This window comes from Pleuronectes platessa, chromosome 13, assembly GCF_947347685.1.
Source record: "Pleuronectes platessa chromosome 13, fPlePla1.1, whole genome shotgun sequence".
In the NCBI taxonomy this organism is placed as follows: domain Eukaryota; kingdom Metazoa; phylum Chordata; class Actinopteri; order Pleuronectiformes; family Pleuronectidae; genus Pleuronectes; species Pleuronectes platessa.
Genome location: NC_070638.1, coordinates 4,136,532 through 4,163,128, shown reverse-complemented (window position 1 = coordinate 4,163,128; position 26,597 = coordinate 4,136,532). Strand labels below are relative to the sequence as shown.

Sequence of the window (26,597 nt, the reverse complement as noted above, 5' to 3'; positions counted from 1 at the left end):
TTTTATCATCGATATCATGCATCACATGACACATATCGGTTTATTATCTCATCTTTAAGTCTGCAACACCTACAAAAAACACCTCACACACTGTATTGCAAAAGGTTATTATTAGCTGTAGGTCAGGTCATATGACATGCTTAACAATGTACATCTTTATTTTTGGTTATACATAAACAGTTCAGCAGAGGGTGACCTCTGTTTGACACAATCAAGATCTCCAGAAATACTCCAATTTGAGTTCCTGCTTTGTTCCACAGGATTTGATCCTTATTGGCCACTAATCCCCTCGACAGCTGGACAGCTGACTTTGAGTCTCCTTGTTGTTTTCATCTCAGGACAATATTGGATCAGTTGAGAGACACGAGTGTGTTAGAGAGCGACGATCGTTGTATCTGAATAACGTTTCTTGCACCACAGGATCACTTGCAAGGATAGAACAGCCTGGGAGTAAAATGCTAATTTGAAAATGGAAAGATGATTCAATTTTTGCGACTGAGAACTGTTTTGTTGGCGCACCATCCTTGCTTTTCCATTTTCTAATGCATTGCATTAGGAGGAGTACATTACAGTGATGAGCTCTGTGATGCTGCAGGTCAAAAGATCAGGAGAACAGCTGCAGAATTAAAGTGGTTGACAAACTGGTTCGTGCGCCCCGTGGTGAATCAAACCTGCTGCAGCTTTTCCAGGAGAGCTTCCGCTTGCTGCGCTACAATGTTACATTAAAATTGCATGAAGGACATGTTTTTTTCATGGCTTCTCTGTATGACAGGGCTCTGAGGCACTCAGGATACAGCAGCAGCACAACATGCATTTTGACATCGGCTGCCTGTCACTTCTCGTTACTGACGATCTCACCAATTAGCCGTAGAGGGAGTTTGAATGTGGAGCTGTCAGCCCCATTTCATGTCCAGTCTGTATTTTCTTCTTCTCTTGTCAGAGTATCAGCCGTAGCTGACCAAATGGTGATTTGCCCTAATTGGACAGGCAGTTGAATGTTGCCCCTGAAGAATCATACTTAAAAATTAATAGTAAAATCACGTAGCAGTAAACCCGTCTGTACAATGAAACCACAAGCACCAAAAAGAAACATACAGGGAAAAAGGCATTTTCTGTCCTTTCAATAGCAGCTGCACAGAAATAAAATGCTACCAAACAGATTCCCTTTCCTAATGACTTTGTAATGAACAGTTCAGAAAATACATATAAACCAGTGAGACATGACTCTATAGGGAACTGGATACTGACCTTGGAGGAACATAAACACATTTGCTACAGTTGAAATCAAATTACATGCTGCAAAAAGAGAAACCTATATAAAATAATGATATTTCACAGAGTGCCTCCAAACTACAGCATCTGCAGTAACCCACATTAATCATAGTTAACTACTGGTTCTCTCTCTCTCCGGTTTTTAACTTTGAAATTGATTAGTTCACCCCCAGAAGAAATCTATGTCTGCCCTTGGAATAATAAGTACAAGCTGCATCGTGTGATAAACAGCTTTGACTATTCATATCAGCAGTGATCCACAGATATTTGAATATTTAAAATATACAATATTTTCCCAAATTTTTCAAAAGAAGTATATAATTAGCTGATAAGAAAACAATTCAGTCCAATGATGGTGACAGATCACTACTTTCTTAAATAATGAATATTGAGAAGTTTATATCAATGAAGAATAATGTGCATTAAAATATGTATCCATGTTTATTATAATTATGCCCTCATGTAACTATAAGTGTTTGGCATTTTCATTTTTTAAATTTTTTCTTTCACCTTAAACTATCATTTATATGGGCCCCAGGTATTTATGTTTATCGTAAATCTATCTGTCATTTGTTCTTGCTTCTCTCTTGCACAGGGACGTAGCAGGATTTTATTATATGTAGATGTAGAGGTTGTGCATCCCCGGTAGGATATAAAATATTCCATTTTATTATAAATCAGGGACAAACTGACAGTGTATTATGATCCACAGTGACATCTTTGAATAGTGATGATTTACCCCCTCGTCCTCAAAACGTCTTGGCACGTGACCCTGAGCAGAAGCAGCTCGGTCACACACTTTCCTCCTCTACTCCAACCTTTTATTTGAAGTTCCTCTTACCGGAAGCACTCACTTGGGCGGAGCTGCCGGTTTCCACTTCCTGGTTGTAGCTCGTTAGCTGCTGCTCAGTAAACATGTTGATTTTAATGACTTTATTCTCCTCGTGTCTGTTCGTGAGCAGCTCGAACATCGAGGTCAGTGTGATAGTGTTTAAATAAGACACTAAACATCCCGACCTTTATTGTGTTTAACGTTTAAATTAACCCGAAATGTCGTTCCCACATTAGCATGCTAAGCTAGCTTGTCACATGCAGCCTGTATTTGTTGTTAATTGTGTAATTGTGTTGTTGCTAATCCTCAATGTGTTTTGTTTCCTCGTGTTTTCTCAGGATAATGTGGGAAACTTCTTCAGCAGCGGTCACACGAACAACTGGGCTGTTCTGGTGAGCAGCTACCGACGCTACTTCTTTGCTAATTGATATGCTAATTGATTTATTCTCATTATAAATTAACTGACCTTTCCTCCTGTCGTTTCATCCTCAGGTGTGCACGTCCAGATTCTGGTTTAATTACCGTCATGTGGCCAACACGCTGTCTGTGTACAGGAGTGTGAAGAGGCTGGGGATCCCTGACAGGTACCTCAGCAACTCTTCCTTATTTTTGAATGAGGATAATCATAATAATAATCATAATAATAATCATAATAATGGTTCTTTAATTGGTAAATGGTTGATTTGTAGAATATTGACCAGCCATGGTTTTCTCTACTGACATGTTAGAGGTTGTGAAACATTATTTTGAACACACACTGCTTACGTCTACTCTGATTTATTCTTTGTTTCTGACTTTTAACTGGTTCTACTGGTTTTAATTCCTTATCTGACGTAGATTTGAAAATTAGTAAAGCTGAAAGAAGGACACGACTAATCAATAATTTAAGCAATTTCATGAAAAATTTACAATTTCAGTAATTCTAAAGTAGCTTATAATGTGTGATTATGATGTGTGTTTTATATATATATATTTAACATTATTATATACATTATTAAGAGCTTGAAAATGTTGTCGTTATTATTCTCGTTGTTATGCAAAGACAGTGAAACAATGACACATTTTCTCTTATATTATATATATTCCTATTTTTAAACTTTTGGTCTAACAAGAGTTTGTTTCTGAGATAAAAATCAGAATCAAAGAACAAAGTAGAGATTATGCATTCAAAATAATTGTTTATTGCTTCTGTAAAGGAAAGAGCAATTTAAGATGCTTTCAGATATGCACTGAACTCTGGAGACTCGTTCTCTTAAGTCAACAGAAAGTCAGGATCCCAGCGAGTGAGTGAGGGAGTTGATGACACGTATTCTTCTCTGAGCACAGTCACACACATTGTGAAGTGCAGAACATTTAAATTACGAGCCATAAATGTCCATCAATAATTTAACAAACATTTCCCTATATCCCCTTCCTGTGTTGTATTGACCATTTAAGGCAACATGATGATTAGAAGACAAATGGATCATATATAACAAAAGTACCAGCTCATCTTGAAGCAGGGACGCTACAGTCAGTGTGTTATGCTGCTGGGCCACCAGGGAAATTCTGTTAGTTTGTTTTATGACATCAAGGAGCCAAATATAACTTCAAATAAAGTTTCTCCTGCCGTGGGGTTACTTCATTTCTGGTTTGTCATCACTGAACAGATTCAAACTGGTGAACTTTATTGTCTCATAATGTACTAACTTGTTTTTCAATTGACTTTTCACCTCAAGATTACTCTTGACACGACAACATTCAGGAGCTTCTCATGGGAAATATTAGATTTGTTATTACTTTCCAAGCCTATAATGCTCAAATGCCACAGATTTTTACTTTATTTTTTGGGGGGAAATGAATGAGATTTGAGTGAAATTCCATTATTTTTTAAATTACTGTTTGTGTTGTGAATGATAAGATGACACATGCTCCCCTATATACTTATTATTTCTGAAAAGTTACAGTCTCACATTAACAACAGCTGTAGTTCAGGTGGAAGAGTTGATTGCTCTTTTTATTGTGTGGCTCCTTCTGTCCACACATCAAAGTGTCCTTGAGCAAAATCACTGAACCCCTAACTCAGGCTACACACTGGTTTTCTAACATCCTTGTTTCTTTTCCTCCAGCCACATAGTTCTGATGCTGGCTGATGACATGGCCTGTAACCACCGAAACCCCAAACCTGCCACAGTCTTTAGCCACAAGAACATGGAGCTGAATGTGTATGGTGACGATGTGGAGGTGGACTACAGAGGATACGAGGTCGGTTCTCATCTCACACAGTCTCATTGTATTCGGAGGTGAAAGATATCTCAAAAAAGTTATATTTGGATTATTTCGAAAGATATTTTGATATTTAAATATAATTACCAAGCAAACAAATGTTTCCTCACCTAAGGAGAATGATTGGTAATCTGGGGTGTCTCTGTGGCACAATGATAATATATAATTTAAATTTATATGAGTTGTGGCATTTTACCTTTATCATTAAATGCGCACCCTCTGTGCTTTGAATATATTACATAGTAATATTACAATAGTATTCTGATAAATTGTTCAAGGCGTTAATACTAAATAAATGAACAATGCACGATAAATGAGAAACCTATTCTTTCCAGAGCCTTTTCTTCTGCCTTAAGTTATGTTCAGTCTAATTTCTAAGCGTCAGGATCTTGACAGTTGAAAGATATCAGAACCACAGTCACCTTAATGTAAGGCAATATATTCTAAGTTGTTTTACACATGTTGATGTAAATAGAAGGAAATTAAGCTAAAATTATGAGCTCATGTTTCATAATTGTCTTTTGAACCTAAACCTAAATATCCTCTTCTTTATAAATGCTTAGTATATAACACAACTCACACAGGGGGACGTTATATCCAGGTGTAGGAAGGTATTGGATGGGGTATGGTCAATTCTTCTTGCCCGGTGTTTGCTCTCTGTCTGTTTACCAGGAAATAATTTGATATCATATTAATCCTTAAATAGAGGAGCAGCCCCATGTTGCAGAGCCATGCTGGGTTTCTCCTCTTTATCTGCAGTTTGGTTCTGGTTATTGACTCTGCTCTGTGCTGGTTATTTAAGAAGGAATAAACACAGCGTTTTCAATTCCGTGTTTGCTGCCATGAGGTAATCGTTTGTAAGAAAAGCTGATAAAGTTGAAGAGAAGAAAATAATGAGTAGATTATTTTTCACAGTTTAATTAAAAGATAAGTAGAGCAAACCAAAAATATTTATCTGTTAACCCTGGAGTGACCCCAATGATGCAGATGAAATATTTAATCATTTTCTTCTTTTGACTGATCCAATCTTCTCATTAATACAGTTTAAAGGTTTAATTATGTTCAGTTTTTATTAATTATGTGTTTTGAATTAGAAGACATACATTTTATTATTTACCTCTCATTGAAAATGACCGGAATTTGACATCCTCTTACAGGTAACGGTGGAGAACTTCCTGCGGGTTTTGACTGGAAGGCTTCCACCCAGCACTCCCCGCTCCAAGCGCCTCCTCTCGGACGATCGAAGCAACATCCTCATTTACCTGACAGGTATTTCAAGGACAAATCTACTGTCAGATGCTTGTTCTCCAGCAAAGTGCATATGGCTGCAAGTGCTTTTTTAATGTATCTTGTTATTTTGCAGTCTATTTTGGTTCATAAAACAGAGGAGAATGATTCGTTGATGATGTGTGTTTGTTTATCAGGCCATGGCGGGAATGGTTTTCTGAAGTTCCAGGACTCTGAGGAGATTAGTAACGTGGAACTTGCTGATGCTTTTCAGCAGATGTGGCAGAAACGAAGGTAAACATACTGGAAAGTATTAGAATTGATAAAAAGGGCTTCACTTCTCATGCAAGTCCATTTTATTTGGTCTTTCTGCATGAAACAGAAATTAAAGATTAAACTTTTTTAGGGGATGGCTCTAAATCTGTGTTTTCAGGTTCAAAATGTCCTCCTTGGTGAACGAATGGGAACTGAAATATTTTTTGAATGCAAGGCTGAATAAGAGCAACTTAACACCAGGCAGAAAAGTGGTGTAAAGTGTGTTGCATCTCTAAACTTCCACCACCACTGAGGATTGTGGTTGGAAGTGATCAACAGTGTGTGCACACCCATCAGTGATGCCACAGGGGAATTGACTCACTGGCCCTGTTTGGCCTTGACTGTGCATTTTTTGGTTGTAAAACGGCAAAATGTGTGAAACATGAACAACATGGCTGGAAATGCAGCTGATGAGCTGGTGAGAGTGAAGCTCAACAGTGACGCTGCAGGCTGTAAAACACAAACAGTGATCTGAAAGTACCTGAAATGCTCCTGAGAGCTGAGGGCAGCTTTAGAATCCAGTGAGGAAAGACTGTGGGCTCGTTTCAACAACAGAACCTTTTCAAATTGCACATATTAACCATTTATAATAAGAAATAGTGATATTAACCAAACATAAATGAAATATTTAATGTCCGCCTAAACACCAAACTTTTGAAGTTCATATCCTCTAAACATGACGTGTGCCGAAATCTATTCTAATAAAGTTAGGAGGAGCAAAGTTAAAGAGGTTTTAGAAGAGATATGAAAAGACGTGATCTCCTGTTGATACCATTTGAGATTTCTCACTATAAAATTAATTTGTATCTCGCTATAATAAAAATACATGTATTAATAAACCACTGTGAAAGCTCCATATTTATAAAAGCGTTCGTACTGTGTTGAATCTGACTCAATCCCATAGACTCACAGCTCTTCATATACCTACATAACAGGTGAGGGAATTACTGATCTCGAGCCTCTTCTGAGGGAGAAACCTCATGTTGCTTTTCATTGTGCAGCACAGCAAGAAGCTAAAGGAGGTAAAGCCGCTCACTGCCACCAGCGACCGTCTGCGCCTCTCAAACCAGTCAATAGAGTGTCTGGGTTACATCCAGGCTGCTGGATAAAAGCTTAGTGACGCCAGCCTCGATGCTCGTGAGATAATTGCTGCCTTGACTCTGACACCTCTCTCTCTCTCCACTGTTCCCCCGACCGCCTCGACTCAGTCAGCTGGAATAATAAAAGTCTTGTTGTCGATTTAAAAAAAAAAAAGGTAAAATGAGTTTGCAGTGAACAGAGAGAGAGAGAGAGCGGAAGGAGAGATTGTCTGTGTGGGTGAGAGAGAGAAGGGGGGGGGGGGGGGGGGGCTGAATGGAGCAACTGGTTTTTTCTTAGTAACCGTGGCAACCACAGTGTGAATGCTGGTTAGAAGCTTTGTGTGTGATACCTGAATTTATTGTGAACAAATGATTGTTATACCAGCTCATCAGGGTTCTTTAAGAATGTGTACGATCCCATGCTTGTGTGTTTGTGTGTGTTTGTGTGTGTGTTTGTGTGTGTCTCCAGGTACAATGAGCTGCTGTTCATCATTGACACTTGTCAGGGAGCCTCCATGTACGAGAGATTCTACTCCCCAAACCTCATGGCTCTGGCCAGCAGTCAAGTGGGAGAGGACTCCCTGTCGGTGAGTTACCTGAACCTCATCTGAAAACCAGTTGGTTTTATAATAACCAGTGTGGTTAGGGTTAGGGTTCAGTGTTTATAACTCTGCAAACAAGAATATAGTCTACGTGGTTCCTTAAACAGATCTTTATGGGATCTGATGGAGTTTATACCACATAGTGTAGCTGAAAATATGCTCTGGTATATATATATATATATATATATATATATATATATATATATAATATTATTCTTACATTTGATTTACCCTGTGTCTTTCTAGCATCAGCCAGATTTGGCCATCGGAGTCCATTTGATGGACCGTTACACCTTCTACCTGCTGGAGTTCCTGGAAGACATTCATCCTGCCAGCAAAACCAACATGAATGACCTGGTGAGGATTAGTGTTATCTATATAAAATAAATAAATATCTAAATAACCTTTTTATTATATATTTATTAAGTAATACATTTTCAAAATTCATTTATGTCTTGAGAACAATTATTCATGCTGGATAACACTTTAGTGGCCTCTGGGCTTCCCTGCGGTACCTGCACCACTCTCTTCATCTGACTGGTATTATGATGGGTTGTGGTACTAAGAGGGGGGGGGCGCAGATGAAAGTCCCACAGGCCTCTACACTTAAAACAGAATACCTGATGCTGAGTTAAGGTTGTTGGCCTGTGACACACGATGGCAGAGATGTTGAGTGCACTCTGCTCCCGGTCACGGCTCAACCTCCGCTTTTCATCTTTTACTCTCCTGCAGAGATCCACCGGCCCCAGGGACCACTTGTCACCCCCCCCGACCCCGCCCCCCCCCCCCCCCCCCCCCCCCCCCCCTCCCCGACTCACCTCCACGGGGGTTAAAATCCAAACATCTCAAATCCTCACTCAGTGACTCAATCCAACTTCAATCAATGTGCACAGACTAAAGCTTATTATTCTCTCTTCTTCTCTTGTTTCTGATGATGCGCACTTTGTTCTTGTTCCATTTTGTGGAGTTGGGGATCAATGATATGGATTTTTCTCTGACGAGCTCAGCAAGTTTTCTCTTTTCTTTTTTTTTTTCGATCCAGTGTGCTGAGGCTTTCATTTGATGAAACTGAAATTGACCTTCCCTTCAGAATCCTTTAGCAACCGAGTGTCTTTTTGAGTGCGTTTGGCTGATATAATAATGATTTAATTTCTCTATTCAAATTAAGAACCCGGTCGTACAACACGCGGATGAATCACACACTTAACAGGGATTAACCCACTGGTGGTGACACTGCAGACACCGAAATTTGTGACTGACGATGACGTGCACAGATGTCGGACTCTGCGCCTCTAGTCTGCTCACACTGTCCCACACTGTGACACCTCCCACTGCAGCGCCAGCGATGGTTTGATGCAGCTGGCCACAGTTTACAGCTGAGTCGTGTGAAAAGGAAGAGACACTAAATGTTCACTGCTGGCCGAGTATTAAAACATCTCAGACCCTGTGTAACTAAAGGCCCTCTATGTAAGAATGTCAATTAATCAACTTTTACTAATTGCTTATTATTAACAATTAATTAATGGATCTTAACACAGCTGAAAATATCAGACATTCCCCTGTAGACGGATTTCTGTGTAAAGCACTTGGGATGAAAATCCTAAGGATGTGACCTTTACCCAAGTTCTTTGTCTCAACGTCTCTCCTCCTCACTCTGTGCAACAAGAGCTAACATTAACTTTGAAATGGAGTTTGCTAAAGTCAACAAAAGTCAGATTCCCAGCATAGAGCAAAGCATCTGATCTTTGGAAACTTTTACTTTTATCTCACTACCATCATCCTGTTTTTGATGTTAGGATTATTATTCCACCGGAGCCATTCAGCGCAGTAACGCATGTAAAACTAAACCTAGTATTTAACAGTATATTATGATTTGCTTCATATCTTTTAAGCTAAACCCCTCCATAGCTCACATTTCTATGTAATTGCATATTATTACAAAAACAAGTATTGTATTTGCATGGATGGCTCTAATGACAGTGGAGCTAATTTGTTTATTTATTTGTTTGTTTATTTAGAAGGATCCCCATTAGCTCTACTCTAAGACAGAGCTACCCATAGTGGGGTCTGCATTTAAAACATACATACAGATATCAAACATTTAAAACCAACATTACCATACCAATATCAAACATTTAAGGCATACGTTACATTACAAATATAAAAAGCTAAAATACATAAAAATAATGATCATACAATATTACAGATCTCAATAATTAATTTAGTGGTTATGCAATTTTACATTTGTCATGATATAAAACACTGATATATCCAATTCCATAGAAGCAAAAACTGCAAACCATGTAAGAGAATACTACACATATTCTAATAACTAATAAGAGCTAATAACTATTGAAGGGTTTTGCACCATCTACTGCAATTGGCTGCATGTTCCTAATCACACTGTTTGTTATTTCTCTGCTCTTCCAGTTCAAGGTTTGTCCCAAGAGCCACTGTGTGTCCACTCCAGGCCACCGTACCGACCTGTTCCTGAGGGACCCGGGCAGCGTCCTCGTCACAGATTTCTTCGGTAGCGTGCGCAAAGTGGAGATCACCGTGGAAACCATCAACCTGACCAGTCCCATCATGCAAACAGAGGAGAAGAGGTGAGTCCAATGAACTTAGTTAAGATATCATCATTAGACTGGTACTGGTACTTTGGTGAATTCTGGGAAAACCAGGATGTAAAGGCCTTAATTGAGATCATCCTCCCTTTACCTTAATTGAACTGTCCACATCTGCTTTATGTTTACTTTTTTACTGTTTACTATTTCTGTTTACATCACCTCATTATTAGTGATATTGATTTTGCTACTAATGATGTGTTTTGTGGCTTTTACCTCACATAGAGTAAAACACGATGTACATGTTGCTAATTAATAGGTAACATTGTTTTATGTAATAATACAGCTAAGAACTGTAATCTGTGAACTACAGCGCTGCAGTGTTTCTGATTCAGTGTCTCTGGCGCCGCCTTGTGGCAAACAGGACGACATGCATCCCAATCCATATTACTGCATTTTTTATTTGCATCTTTTGTGTGATGAATGGACTTGACCACTAGATGGTGGTAGCATTACACTTTTACCCTCCTCAGCACATCGTCTGTGTCTGGGGACGGACTGACTGCTTTCACAGAAAAATACACTCATCCCATAGTAACAACAGGAGCTTGAGGAAACACAGCTGATTCTCTGACTGCACACGTTCCTTCACATATTGACTCATTAAATGTTATTCAAACAAAAAAGATCCAACTGCTGTTTTCTATGTAAAGATATGGTGGAGTAGCTGCGTCCCTGAGCAGAGAATGAAGCCCCTGGGTGTTGTGTAACCTGAGCCTGTGTGTTGTTAGTTTGGTGTCCGGTCCAAAGTTTCATTCATGTTTGAGTCCGTGGATATATAGTGAAAAGACTATCTCCAATTGGCCGTGATGTAAACACGACACCCTGATGGACACTTTTTGTTTCCACAGCCTATAGTGTGCACACAGCACACAGCAGAGTATGGCTATGTTAGTAATGCTGGCCATGCTGACTAGTTGCTAGCCATAATGCAGGCGTCTCAGAGTGTGCTGTGATTGGGGCTGTTCCATCCTGCAGTGTCATGGAGGCTCAGTGACAGGATTCCAAGCTCAGGATGGAAAGCGGCATATATGTATTTTACTAGCCTGCATAGCATCTTGCTAAATAGTCTCTTTGTTGGCTCAGCTGTAAACAGGTTACCTTCATTCAGTTGTGCTTCTGGATGAGCTTTCATTGTGCTTTGTGACCAGAGGGATTCCGAGATGCAGGTGTTAGTGTGACACCTAGTGGCAGCGTGTGCTAGATGTATAACCTTTTAAGCTGTGTGTAAAGAAACGATTGAAGTGCTCTATAAACAGATGTGGTAGAAATTATAACTTTATTCACGATTACCCTCCATTCACTCTTGTTAATTTCATTAAGATGGGCTTTAATTGAACCACTTGGAGGTATTATAGTCAAAGAATCTAATGTGCTCGGTTGCTTATTAGTAATTAGAGGCAATTGCCATACCGATTTTAGTCACTGGCTGTTTTGGCCTCTAGCTAGTTAGTCATTGCACACAACTTCCCCTATTACTTTATTATTGATAAGGGCCAACACATTGGGTTTGCTGATTCCCCAAGCAACACAGAAACACAGCACTCGACTTATCGAGTTGCTTGTTGCTACATTTCAGTCCTAGAGAGAGAGAGACGCTCTATCTCTAATTCTGATGCAAGAGACCAGCAATCCCCTGATTCATTTGATGTTTAGTGGAGCTAAGTGTAGTGATGGTGCAAAGCAGGAGTAGGATCTCTCTACTTTTAGGAATAAATTCAAAAACCCAAGCTGTTTTGAAAGTTCAAACATATTAGGGAGACTAACGACACATTCCATCATATCACATGTCCCATTAGTGTTTCTTTAGCCTCATTCAAACAGATTTAATATTACATAGATGAGGGGAAAGTTAGTATTTGCTTTGCTTTTCACACGTACGGTCAACTTTTAAACCATGGGCAAAATGTAAGAATATTTTGCAGGAGAAACATAACCTTCAACTTCACTTCTCTAATCTGAAAGTTGTTGTCAAGAACCAAACAACAAGGTTCTTTTCTCTGAAATTGAACAAGAGAAAATGTTGGTTTAAGGAAAGAAAATACTTGGACCTAAGACCAATAAACAGAAGGTAATAGGGGCTGGAATTAGTATTGGAATTTGGGGGGAAATCAACAATTATTCAATTAATCCATTGAAATTAACTGGTAACTCTTGATGAATGATAATGAATCTAATCACTTTTTTGCTTTTTAAATGGGAGGATTTTTTGCTTGTCTTATTTATTAGTTACCTGAAAACGTTTTGGTTTAAGGCTCATGGTCGGACAAATCAATTTAGAGAATTAAACCCTTTACCAACACATCTGGATCTTCTCAGAAATCACCAAGACACGGCAGAAACAGGATCTTTATGAGACCTCTGCGCAGATGCACTCGTAAAATATAAATAACTGCATTTCATAAGACCTGAAAATGGGTTTTGGTAGAGAACAGATCACAGATGTCCTCTGAAACAAGCTGTTATCACATTTATTGCTGCTATAATCCACCTAACAAGACTTCCTGCTTGAGGAGACTGTTCTTTGGAAAGATGGGAACATGTGTGTTCGAGCCTGTCTCTTTATTCTCTGGTCTTCTTTTGTCTTTCGTTTCTATTCCTCAGTTTTTTTTCTATCTTCTCTTCTCACCCATTTCTAAACAGACAGTTTTTAACGAAAAGTCTTTTCCATTAAGCGGATGGCACTTGATGGAGAGGACATTTTAATGGACCCCCTCAATCCTCTTCATTACACGAAGGCTTAACGGTTTAGTGACATTGTGCAGTTACATACTTGCAGCAGTTGGTGGTTGTTGACAACAACACGTCTACCTGCAGCTCCCACGACTCCCAGGACAATTATAAGGACCAAATTAAAGCCGAGTTCATATCCTGTTGAGTTGTGAAGCAATCATAATCTAATTTGTGACCCGCAGCGCAGGATAGAGTTTACAGAAAGTACTGTGGCCGTTAGTAGGGCGGATGTCAAAAGGAAATTTGTTTGATGTGAAGATGGCAGCTGGAGACAGCAGTGCTCGAGAGGAGGGGGAGGAGGGGGAGGAGGGGGCAGTCGTATCCATTAGAATCAGCTAAGTGGACCGAAATCCTCTCCAAAAATCTCTTCTGAAAAATAAAGTGGAAAGTGGTTGGAATTGAATTAGAGCTCAGCGCTTGTGCTATAAGTGAAAGGGGTGGTCGGGTGGGGGGTGGGGGGGCAGCGGTGAGACGTGGGTGCCCTCACTGGGAGCTCTGAGCACATGAAGGGCTCAGCAGGAGATCAGCTCCCTGCCTGCCAGCTCGGCCTCGTTTCTTCAGTCTGTGGTTCTGTCTGTCAGAGCAGCTTCGTCCCCACCACCAGTGTTCAGAAGAGAGAACATGCAGTTGAATAGAAAGGGGGAGAAAAGACGGGACTATAAAGGAGGAAGAATAGAAAAAAGTGTTGAGCGAAAAGTTACAGAAAAACAAGAAAGGAATGAAAAAGAAAAGGTTGCTTCACCTAACAAGTGGTTTGGGAGGGGGGGGGGGGGCTTCGGTGGATCTCTGTGGGACGTGGTCCACTTTGTCGGCAGCTGTCTTACCTGAACTTTGATTATCAAAAAAAACCCTCCTCCACTCGACTGTGACCTTTAGCCGAGAATCTTCTTCTGAATTCTGTGTCAGACGGGGATGGAAACACAGGAGCATCTCAGAGAGGCCTGTGGCGATCGTGGCAAGGTGGAGGATTCTAACAGTTTACCAGGTTTCAGAAGGGTGCCCACAGGGGTTTGTTGTTGTTGATTCACTGTTGGACAAAGCCCAACACAATACATTATTTTCATTATTATTTTTGAAAAGGTTTTTGCTAACCCACATGTCAGGCTTGCTTCCTGTCAACAAACTAAAATTCTAGTAAGATCCCACCATGTTTTGAAGTCAAAGGGTTTTTTGGGGATCTTCCATTAAGTGCACCCACCGTCCTACATTAAATTACTCTCCTGATTCCTTTGTGCTGTTACCTTCTGCTTGGGCAACATGTTCTACTTTTATTGATTCAAAGTTGGAAAGCTTCACATTCAGAGGTTTCATAAACTTAACCAAGAGAAGCCCAATGAGAGCAGTGGAGAGTTGACGTTTGCTGTAGCGCATCAACAGAAAACATATCAAACGTTGTTTACCTGCTCAGGAATTTGAACACCAGCCCTGTATGAGTATTGACGTTGACTCTTAAGCTCTTTCTAAGTTTCAGTGATTGCTGCATCGATGTTCACTCCGGTTCTTAGAGAGACTAAGAAGAATTGAGTTCAGCGTTAGTAGAACACGAGGTCTGGGAGTTTGGAGTTCTCCTAACGCCTCAAATAGTTCAAATAACAAGATAGTCAAGGTTGCATGGGGAAAAAAAGACCGTAGGTGGTGTATAACTTTAAAACTGTTTTCTTTCACATCACTCGTGGCCTTTAGAGTCGTGTAGTGACGCACAGGGATTATTATTCATTCATTAAGAGGAAGAAATGGGTTCATTTACATCGATTTACTCTCCATATCGTTGACCAGGCTATGAAATGATGCGTCAATCACACACACACGTCCTCTACACACACTCTGCCAACTGAGACACTGGAGTCTGTTCCTTCCCCTGACAGCTTTTCTTCATCACTGAGTAATGGTGTCTCTCATAACAAAAAGCCTAATGTTTCAAAGAGCCCTTCACTTTCTTCAGATTAATGGAAACAGCCTTCTGTTGTGTGTGTGTGTGTGTGTTTTGTGTTCCAGTGCTGCGTATGGAGACCTGCAGAAAGAGACGTACTCGTTCTCGGACCAGCTTCCGGTGTCTGAGATCATCCATCAGGTGAGAGAACCATGAAAGTAATAGGCGTCACTTGAGAACACTCAAAACCACAGTAACAGACCCATGTTGTTATCATCCAGACAATTTTGATTCATTGTAGAACATCAGGCTTTGTTGTTGGTCATTTTTTATGTCCTGTGCAGGCAGCCGCATTACGCCTCCAGTGTTCTGCAGGCTGTTTCACCCGCGTGTGTGTGTGTGTGTGTGTGTGTGTGTGTGTGTGTGTGTGTGTGTGTGTGTGTGTGTGTGTGTGTGTGTGTGTGTGTGTGTGTGTGTGTGTGTGTGTGTGTGTGTGTGTGTGTGTGTGTGTGTGTGTGTGTGTGTGTGTGTGTGTGTGTGTGTGTGTGTGCAATAACTCGCTTCATTCATGGATGGATTTTCCCCAAACTTGGTGGGAATATTACTTCCAGATATTCACTTTCCTAGATGATCGTTCAAAGGGCACCGCTGAGGACAAACAAATATATCTTGTAAAATACATTTTTACAAGATATTACGGACAAAATGATTCTTCATCATCTGACATCAGGAACAAGTCGTAAAGAAAATTAGGTTTTGCCAAGGATTCTGTTTTTCACCCCTGCAGGTTGGTTTGTCAGTTGGTTTGTCAGTAAGCAAAATTACACAAAAACAACTGGATAGATAAGCACGAAACTTGGTGGACGGATGCAGTTTGGGTCAGTGAAGAAAGCATTCGATTATGGTGCAGATCCCGAAATATTTGTTAAGACTTTCTTTAAAGTTGTGAGATAGGGCATTGGATATTTCTCCTGATTTCTCAGATAATAATTCATGGAAAATCAGGCACATTTATGTGGAATGATAATATACAAGTGTGTGGAAATAGGTGCAGCTTGATTCAATTTCAAGGGAACTAATGTCCTCGGTGAAAATATGTTCACTACTTCTCCCAGGTATTTCTGTATCCTATAGGAACCTTTAGATTGACAAAATGAATTGATCGTATGGGAGGTATAACTTCGAGAGGATATTATTTACACACTATGCATCGGCCCTCTGATGCTTTTCATAATATTTGAAATGTGTCCATGCTCGCCCTTCAGATTGGACACAACACAAAGTTTTATACAACGTCCACCAACAGATGTCTTTGTGCCGTCTCCATGGTGACGGCTCTAAGTGTGAAATGCAAGTGCCTCCTGGTCTGGGGGGGGGGCACTGTGAAATCCAGCAGAATGGATTGGCAGTATTGTGGCGAGCGATTGTGAATTCACCTCGTTCTCAAATGGATTGTGGCTTTCAGTCCGACCTTCACAAACGAACGCCTATTCCTTCTCATTCCGCCTCTACAGCGTGTGCTCCGCATTCAGAGCAGCTGCTCTCGCCTCCTGTATCATTCTCGTAAGATTTTCCATTATGAGCCCATTTAAAAATACCATTTCTATACTCCCACTTCAACTTGAGCCTCAGAAAAATGAAAAAGTCACATTTATCTTTGCCACAGGCCAGAGCCGACATTATTCTTATTTACATCTGGGGTTCAGCTGCCTCTGAGAAATCCATACTCAAAACTGCAGAGAGTGGACGCGTCGATATGAACCACACTGCGTTTTCCAATATCCCTGCAATAACTGCCACGTTGGGGAAGCTGATGGAAACCGATTGTTGCTGGATCTTATCCAGGGATGCTCCTCTCTGCAGCCACCGTGGTGGACCTGATTGGTTCTCTTCCCCAGTGCTGCCAAACAGATGTGATAACGTTGCTCCATCTCAGCTGGATGTTAAAATGAGCAACTGTTGGCTTATATATTAACAGAATCAACTTTATAAAGGTTGATAATATTTCTTAAAACGTGCAGGTTTAATTGCTTTGCTGTTGTAGGAATTTAAATGGTTTACTGTTGTTAACCAGTTAAGCCCCATTCTAAAATATAAGGACATCGCTGAAACCAGGTTCTGAAGCAGATTAAAATATTAAAGTAAAAAACATTTCACAGCTTAAACCTTTGACTTTTATTTTTGTCATTGCATTTGCCCTGACAACTGGAAATGGCTTAAAAAAACAACCACAAGAAAATACTTTCAGTTCTGTTAATTATTTTTGATAATTTAAAACGGGATCAAACAGCCACCTTGTGGGATTTCCAGAACAATAGACAACAGCTCCCGGGGGGGGGCATCAAATGCAACTGCAAAGAAAGGAGTCAGTAATTGGGTGATTTTAAATCTGTTTGAAATGCTCCTGCTTCACATTGCGGTGAGTGCTGTAGACTCACATCTGCTGAGTGTTTGATTTTGAATTGATATTTGTCTCCTTTTGTCGTTGGACACTAAACCATTCTTGTGTTAAAAAGCTAAAGTTGGATCCATTCGAACTGAGTAAGCGGTAAAAATGAGTAAGAACAAAAAAGGAAGACTAATCATTTGGCCCCATTTGTGGACACACCACCGGCTGATATCGACTTCAGTGTGAAGAAAAACAATCTCGGTCATTTGGCCGAGAGAAAATGAAGCTGACCGCGGTCCGGGCTGCTGTCAGATGCTTATTGAGTAATAGTGAGGGGGGGGAAACAGGAGGGGTCCTCGCACCCAGCGGCACTCTGGGAAATTAGCCCCGGCCTGCCTCGAACACGGAGCCAAACACCGGCCAATTTCAGATCTTTGCCCGTTTGTTCACATGAGAGCGTCCCATAAATATATCTTCAATATGTAGCAATCGCACTATTGAAAGCTCCAGGACTCGCTCTCACAAACACCATTAAGCCTCGGCTGTCGGCTACTTGGCTTCATATCTTGGCCTTTTGTCCCCCCCCCCGCCACCTCTCTGTCTGCTCATCTTTTATACATCTTTTCTCGCTTTCTTGTCTTTCTGGTATTTCTCTCTCCCTCTTTTTTAAATGCACCCACACGTACACCACACAAACACACCCGTCAACCCGGCGACCCCTGCCAGAGATTTCGATTATCGGCTCGCACTCCTGCTGGGCTGAAGATGGGAGTCCTGATAGACTGAGTCATCTGGCTCCGCCTCATCATAGGAACTCTGCACTGCAGCAGAATGACCAATGTCCATCAGGTCTATTGACAGCTCCTCTGTTTTGGATTAGCTGTCATATTGGACGCGGTGCTCTCTGAGACGTCTTTGTCTTCGATGCCGCTGAAGCAGAGCCTCTTTCTTCTGTCGTGACTGATCTGACACACTCGTCTGAAGAACTAGATTTGTATCTGATGAGATTTAAAGTCTAAAATATCCAAGTCCCACGTGGTGTGATTTCAGTCGTGCCACTGTCGACAAAACAAATCTTTTCACTATCTAAGGAATCAATTTCTCCATTTGCTGGGAGTCGGGGCGACACCTTGTAACTAGAGAAGTCATCAGAGTGACTGACAGTGGGTATATATTGCTGTGCTGTACGGCCTGTGTACAAACTCCCCCTCATTGTGTGTGTGTTTGTGAGGAGTTGATTAATGCCCTGTCACCGTTAGCGGTTGTCTTGCCAGTGGTGACAGGGTGAGTTCCCTCTTCTGACACGTCTCTTCTCAGCCTCACAGATCTCATCACGTTGCTTAATCACAATATGTTCAGTTATGGAAATCTCTCTCTCTCTCTCTCTCTCTCTCTCTCTCTCTCTCTCTCTCTCTCTCTCGCTCTCCGTCGATGTGTATTCTTTCCTTCCCCTCCCTCGCTGCCATGAGTCCAGCTCCGTGGCGTCAAATTATTATTTGTTCTTTCGCCGGCTTGACACCAAACCACGTGGTTCCAGAGAATCAAAAATGGAAACAGTGAAAATGAATGCTTTGTCCCCCCCCCCCCGCTGACTTTTGCTCAGAAGTAGTTGTTGGGATTTTGTGGATCACAGGACAAACCCACCCTGAGCAGCCGCCCTCTGTTTTATCGGATCGCAATTAGCTTTGCCGCTCAATAATTACAAATAATATCCTCTGGAAAAGTAAAAAACTTTCCTCATGAGAGAATAATGCACCCACTGCTTTGACTGTCCCTGCACTCGCTGGGGGCTCCAATGTGAATTCAATACAGTCAAGTGTCTTGGCAACACGCAGCGGCTGCTCCCCTGTCATCGGCCTCCGCACAACATCAATCTGCTGCAGTTGTGACCTTGGAGTATCAGTGTTTGGCGTTTCAGACCTCCCTCAACGGCCATTAGCGTCCTGCAGGGCCGTGTTAATTAGCTCCAATCAATTAGATGGGTAGCTGTTAATCGATTTTTACCGGTGAATTGAATACGCAACACAAAGCGTGTGGAATGGAGGCAGGCAGGGTCTCTGTCCTTGGCATGTGAATGGAGCCTCTGTTCCGCTGCCCTCGTCCAGCTGTTTCTCCAGCTCCATCATTTCTGTGCTCAATGTTTTTCTCCCTCAGCCTCTTTCAAGTGTGTTTTTCATCGTCCGTCTTTTCAAGAAACTCAGCAGAAAAACCCTCCTTCAGTTTGTTGAAGGCAGTAAATCAAACTTTATATTTAAAGTCGTAAACGATGTGGTGATTAAAATGTGGACCAGTTTTCAACAAATTATGTTTTAATCTCTAGTCATTAATTAAACAGAACATTTCAAACAGTTGCTGGCTCCAGCTCCTTAAATGTGAGTTTTCAGTTTATCTGTATTTTAGATAAATGTAATTTGTTCTTTTGGTTTTGTTACAGTTGCTGCCTTTTTCATTAGAGAAACTTTCACATGGTATATTTCACAAACAGTCAGCCCGGCCAAAATGTCAGCCTTATTGGAGACGTGTGACTCTTGGTAAACCAGCCTTGGGCTTTTTCAATCAAATGAACATAATAAACAGTGTATTTGTGTTTATGTCGGTTGATAATTAAAAAGTTATGTTTAAGCAATAGTAGATAGTGGAATCAAGGCGTCAGTCCGAGGTCAGATACAGCAAAATACTCACATCACATGTTTAATATGTTTGTTGCTCGGCCCGAGTGCATCTTTACTACTCTAATATTCAACGAAAACATATTTCATAGTGGAGATAACCATTAGCTATTTATATTTCAGGTGGTGAAAATGTGTCATTACAATTTGGACAGTGTGGTGTTGCACATGCCACAAGTACTGTTTAAGTGCTGTCCGTTGTATTAACTTCACAAAATCTAAGTAACTGTGTATTAACACATAAAAAAAGGCTTATTTTAATGTTTAACGTTTTTACTACTTTTCAGTTTATAGATCTACAGAACATGGAATTTGCCCACGTTGCTCAAACCTTTGAAAACAACCTTATCCGCCTGCTTCTCTTCTGAACTTCCCCTTCCTCTCCTCCCTCTTGACTTTTGCTCCTCTCTCTGCCAGCTGTGCTGACGTGGCCTCCTGTCACAGTCCATCCATCTCCCTCTGCTCCTCTTTACCCAAGGGGCACACACACACACACACACACAGACACACACGGTCCCAGTCACAGTCACGCACACCTCTGCCTACCATCGTCACAGAGGTCAACTGCCCCTGATGGCTTCTCGTGGCCTCTTGTGAACATCCTCTCCAGGGCTCGGCCTCTTCCTCCAAGTGTTTCACCCTCTTCTCCTCTCCTCTTCCTACCGGCCCGTGTGTCATCGTGGTTTTTAGCTGAAAGTGTCTCATCTGTCCAGATTGTATAGCTTTCGTATGTCACTCAGATCTGAGGTGTGTAGGGAGCTGCAGCATCAGAGGAACATGCACGTTGAATTTATAATTTGGATCAGATTGGTGTGCTGATGTCAGTGTCCGTGTGACGGCTGTTTCAACTGTCAGATCAGTATTCATGAGACTGTGTCAGCGTCTCCATGGGACAGATCACTGTTGTCATCGCGTGGCGTCCGTTTGACCGGAAACATGGAGCATGACAACTCAAGCATGCTGGCAAGTTTAATTTGGGATTTGGGGCAAAACCTCTGTTTCAAAAAAACAAAAACAAAACAAGAGCAGATCAGGTCAAAATTGACTGTTTGAAGCCGTGAGGGGATTCTTCTTGTTCTGTCAGCAAATAAACATGAAGAGCACGAAACACCACCTGCAAACTCTGTTGTTCTCTGTGAACAAGACAACGTTGTCGGGCATAAATCATAGTAAACAGGATAGAAATCTGTCTGACACAAAGATAGAGCCGTGGCTTTATGAGTTCATTCTGTCTACTCTTTAATTATTTGATTCAAGTTTCATCTGCATAAGTATAAAGAGTCATTTTAACCGAAAAACAGTTAATTGTCATAGTTTTAACCTTTTATAGCTTGTGACCCATGAAATTAGATTATAGCGTTCCATCAAACCAAACTTAATTATTTCTCCCCTCTTAGAAATATGTATTGTTTGGCTTATAAGTATCTTTATTTTTCATAACAAATGCCTTTTACATTTCTTCTTCATTGTGTGACCCCTCAGATTTGTCTTAGGACACAGAAAATGCCTTAAATGTAGTAAGTAGTACATTGCTAAAGGCATTTCATATATTCATCCTCACGAATGAGTTCTGCTGGAAAGTTAGCGTCTGCTGGTTGGTTCCCTCGGAGGTTAAACGCTGTCGAGATAGTTTGAAATTTGTCAATAATAATATTTTGTTTGTCAAAACTAGGCCAAAGCTCAGCGGCTGATGTTCTTCAGCTTCTGTAGCCAATCTGCCCGCGGAGGAGAAACTTGATACAGACACAAATAATGTTATGGAAATTTAATTATTTACCAAATGTTCACTTTTTAAAAGCTGGTGTGATTAACCTCAGTTGATTGTGAATAACAACGAGTGAAAGGTTTTATCCTAACGTTTGTCAATGGACAGTTTTTTTATGTCTTGGCAACAAAATGTGAAAAAGGCGAAAGGGTCAGAAAACTTCCTGAGCCTCCCGGAGCTCTGGAGCTCTGGAGCTCTGTAGCTCTGGAGCTCTGGACCGGCCGCTCCCTCTCTGCTTTAGCATTCTGCACGGCAGTCGAGCTCTATCGATTTGACGCAGAGCTCGACGTAAACCGATTTGACTTTCTGTCCTCGGTCTTTCCACATTAGAGAATTGGCAGAGACGTCCAGTAACCCGGAGTTCAGATGGAAAAGACGGCGCCCTCCGCTCAGAGGTCACCCAGAGTCCGCAGCTGACACACGGATCCTGAAATTAACTTTTTGCCTCCGTTACCAACAGCTGTTGAAATAATGAGAAATTACAATAAGTTAGACACCGGCCAGAGCGATTAATATTCATTATCCTAAGGGACATGTAATCGCGCCTGGTCTAAATGCGATTTCATGAATGGGTGCAGTGGGTTATTTTAAGACCAGTGGGTCGAGTCCATCACCCCCCCCCCCCCCCCGCACGAGCCGAGTGCTTCAGTGATAACACATGGATTTGATTGGCTGAAAGGACAAAGAGGATACAGTGAATAGATCTGTGGTGGCTCAGTCTCACCCAGTGGAGATTTAACTGCATAAAACACATTTCACTGACATTCAATGAACGGTGAGTTTAACCTCAGACACTCTACAGTGTGTGTGGGTCTCCTTTTAAATATATTTACACAAATAAAGCAGAGCAGTCAACACTCTGGAGCCATTTCAGCAGTTGTCCCGTTCTGAAAAGAGAAACTCTGCAACATGTTAGACGTCCGGGCTTACACATCAATTTATTTATAAATTGAAAGGCAGATTATAAATAAATTAGACACTAAGGCAATTAAACCATTTCAACACTGAAATGCCACAAGGCATTTGGATTAAATGAAATATGTCTCTCCCTGCTCTGCAGTGAGATCACTAAAAGGTACATGAACGGGTTGTTTTCTTGAACCGAACCGTTTCTGTTGATGTTTTTAAAACAGAACTAAACTGTGAAGAAATACAAACGTTTGAAAAGTTAGGAATTAAGGCTGCAATTGGGAAAAAAAGTTGTGTTTTAAAATCTCTTTAAATGAAGTGCAGTAATGTGGTGCAGTGCCAAGTCGGATGCAAGTGTCTTTGCTTGTTGTTAGTTTCTCATCCACCGCCCATGCAGTTTGCTAAATGCACTTGTGGCCCTCGGAGCTTCCTTGGGTGTGAGGTCTTGTGATGAAGTGTGTGTCTGTTGGCGTGTTGCTATCTTTAGTTGGTGGGAAGCGATCACAAAAAGCTGATCTTACGTCAATGGGGTCGTGTCTCTCAGTTATTTTAGCGGCACATCACCGAGACAGTAACCTGTGTCTATGAAGGGGAATGATGAATGAAATCTGATGAATATTTGACCAGTGGTGGAAACACACATTCATAACAGACCAGTCAGCAGTTTGCCGAAGTGCAGGCGAGCGCACCGGGCTTCTCAAGATAATGTGAGCTGGCGTTTTTATCTTCGCCCTCATGCAGGATGATTAATTGGAAGACTAAGAGCCGTGTGCCTGGTGCACTGACCTTTTTCTTCTGCTGTTAAACCTGCAAAAATGGATTTGGACATTTCCTAAATGCACTGGCTCCGTGCACCGTGTGCTCCGCTTGTTAAACTCATGACCTGAAACTGTCCCAGAGATGCAGAGCAAACATCCCTGACCTCTGATTTTACAGTTTATATAACACTAGTTGTTATAAGCTGTATGTCTGCCCTTATGATAAAGATGGTGTTTGAGTAGTTTGGGTATTTCTGTGTCTGGAGTAAAAGTAAAAGTGTGAGTTACTGCACCTGAAAAGATAAAGTTATGATTTTTACTTGAGAAACTAATAAATAATTCATAGATGATGACAGATATGACCAGATATTAGACGGCAGCTTGACACTTCTCAACACATGCTGCTACTGACACATTCACACAGTCAGCAGGTTGTTCACTTCTCCTCCAACTCTTAGGGACAAAGTTTTAGACACATTGAATCCAGAGGCTTTCTGTACTTTGGTGATAGTTAATCATAATTTCAGTGTCTCAATTACAGATTAGTGATAAATAATTATTACAGATTGTAGAGAATACAGTACTGCAGGTATTGTATTGTGTCTTTTGTCTGTTGTTAGACTTCACACCAGTGTCTAAACCTCCAGGGCTTCTCGGTCAGGCTCCAGCTCCATCTGCAGTGTGTGTGTTTGTGTGTTTGTGGGTGTGCGTCTCAAGCCGATGTGTGTGTTGACTCGAGCTGGAGCAAATACACACTGTAGCAGCGCTGAGCCAAGCCGGAACGAGACGGATCACTCGAACACTTGTGTAGCAGCTTCACTGTACAACACGTCTTCCTCCCATTGTGCGTACAGTTTGTGTCTCAGGCAGATTTGGAGCGTGTGTGTTGTTCATCCTCTTTGCCAAGTCTCTGGCCTTTGGCTTTAGGGGATGCCTCTTCTGTCTGGTGATTTCCCGACTGGATAATGACAGCTTGTATATTGAGGGATAACAGAAATCTCTTAAGTGCGTCCTCACAACCTGTCGGTGGCTTTGTCGCCAGCCGAGGAGTTAGGGAGACTTTTTTTTTTTTTTTTTTTGAGGTTAAGTCTCATCTCTCTGCAGAATATTGCCGCTGCATTAGCATATAAATGTGCTCCTTGTGAGATGCATGTTTAATACGGGCGAGATTTAAAAGTATAATCATACACAAAGTGATGATGTGGCAGTGAATGGGACAAACACCAGACAGGGGAGGTGTGCTGATGAGATTTACCCCCCCCCCTCCCCCCTTGCTTTTTGTGCGAACCTTTGTGTTTGTATGTGTGCGACAACAGATAGTGTACATAACGTGTTTGTAGAGATAAGGTGTGTGTGTGGGTGTGATTTTGCGGCGGCTGCTTGTGTGAATGACAGAGCAATCAGGGGTAGCCTCAACAGGAGAAATACAGACTATTACTAACTGCATCTCCCCCCCCCCCCTCTCGCCCACCTTTCCTTCCACCACCACCTCCCACCCACCCTCACCTTACCTTACCTCTGCCCCCCCCTCCTCCACCTCCCCTCAGAAACCAAAGCAGAAGGACTGGCATCCTCCTGACGGCTTCATCCTGGGCCTGTGGACTCTAATCCTCCTGGTGTTCTTCAAGACGTACGGGATGAAACACCTCAAACACATCTTCTGAGGCCTTCGGGGGCGTGTTCTCTGTGGGGGGGGGTCTGAGAGCGAGGAGCTGCAGACCAGGAGCCTTCACTGGAGCGATGTTCAAGGGAAGGTGCAGTTTGTTTTTCCCTGAAAAGTGGAAAGAAGATATAGTGGCACCACAACTGAATGATGCTACTGGTGCCTTTTTTTATTTATTTCTTCGGGATGATTGCTCACTACTGATGTAAATATATAAAGGTGGTAATTTTTTTATTATTTCAGCTGTGAGGAGGAAGAAGGGACAAAATAATTAAAGTGGTGGAGATTTTTTTTAACTGCTTTTACTGGGTCTTTTTTCAAAAAGGACTTTAATTTATTTATTTTTTTGATAAGCCGTTCCATAATTGCATTGATTTGGTTATAAATGCACTGAATTGGGTCGGCAGATACGAATTTAATTTATTTTCAAGAGCTCGCTGCTCTGCACACATCAGCAGCAGGAGCGGCGGCGGCCTTTTTGTTTAAGTGCTGCTCACAACGACTGCTCGGCCAGAAAGGAGCACGTGGGACGAGGGCGGCTGATTGGCCGGGAGTGGGCTGTGGAGAGATTACTCTTTAATGTCTCCCCTGTCCATATACATTACACCCCTTGACCGTCATATCACGCTCGTGAGGGATAACAATCGCACATAATCCCATCTCACATGATGGGGCCATCCGCTTTCCCATTCACCAAATTGCCCTCCCTGTGGAAACATCCATTAGCTCCCCAGCCTTGCACTCGGCTGATTGTATTCTGGGTAATGGACGGCTATTTCCCCGGCCATTCTGCGCCTCGCACTCCGCCGGCGAGAAGTGAGTGATAACCCGGTGAGCCGCCGGCCGTCCCAAATGAATCTCCTCCGGGCCGGGACGTGTTTTCCTTTTTTTTTGGCCCGGGCCTTTCTCCCCATCTGTAACCACTGCTTCAGACTCATTGTTGAAGAGAGTGACTGATGCTCACGGTACTGGGATTGAATTGGTGAGGGGGGGGGGGGCCCTCCCATCGGATGTCCGCTGTCACTCTCCCTCGCGGCTTAAGTGGAAAATAGATGGAGCTGGAAATGAGAGTGTACGTCAGCTGCCATTTTCCTTCTCCTGCACGTTTATCTGTGGAACACTAACTGTCTCTGGTTTTCCTTGTTTGTTGTTTTCTTATCACCTCCTCTCTCCTGCTCTGCTTTCAGAGACGTGCACGTTCATTTCCACTATTTGTATTTTTAACGCTCTGATTAAAGGTGAAACATGGAATCAAAGAATTGTCTTCATTGTCTTGTTGTGATTCTTTTTCATTCATATATTGATTCAACTTCTTTATTTAACTCAGTTTTAAGATAAGATCTTGATTCAATCCGTGAAGGTAGAGCTGATATTTTTATTATTTCAATGTTTTCTGTCTGGAAACAGAGGTTTTCTCTTCCAGTCCTGGATTTCAAAAAGACAGAGCAGCCCATGATTCCGTGCCTCCTCCACTCTGTGTGTTCCAGGTTAGTTATGAGTTGTGTGCACGCAGCCTCAGACGAATTTGTTTGTTCCTAAACCCTCTTCAAACTCGACTCCATCTCCTCTGAGCCTCTCCTACTCGAGCTCTGGCAGACGGAGCTGAATGGACTCAGCCTCTCGTC

The 26,597-nt window shown here is 41.7% G+C and overlaps 1 protein-coding gene across 1 annotated transcript; it reads left to right on the top strand.

Moving 5' to 3' along the window:
• Window positions 1–2,106: 2,106 nt before the first annotated feature.
• Window positions 2,107–26,231, top strand: pigk (phosphatidylinositol glycan anchor biosynthesis, class K). The gene is made up of 11 exons (XM_053437642.1): window positions 2,107–2,247; window positions 2,443–2,496; window positions 2,597–2,688; window positions 4,213–4,348; window positions 5,527–5,638; window positions 5,794–5,890; window positions 7,460–7,577; window positions 7,839–7,949; window positions 10,023–10,198; window positions 14,945–15,020; window positions 24,857–26,231. Exons 1-11 carry the CDS (start codon window positions 2,188–2,190, stop codon window positions 24,971–24,973), a joined length of 1,149 nt encoding a protein of 382 aa, XP_053293617.1. The 5' UTR covers window positions 2,107–2,187; the 3' UTR covers window positions 24,974–26,231.
• Window positions 26,232–26,597: the final 366 nt, after the last annotated feature.

Coding starts and splice junctions, on each gene's coding strand:
- pigk (XM_053437642.1), top strand. CDS start 2,188: ATGTTGATTTTAATGACTTTATTCTCCTCGTGTCTGTTCGTGAGCAGC. Junction 5,639..5,793: donor CATCCTCATTTACCTGACAG/GTATTTCAAGGA, acceptor TTTGTTTATCAG/GCCATGGCGGGAATGGTTTT. Junction 5,891..7,459: donor CAGATGTGGCAGAAACGAAG/GTAAACATACTG, acceptor GTGTGTCTCCAG/GTACAATGAGCTGCTGTTCA.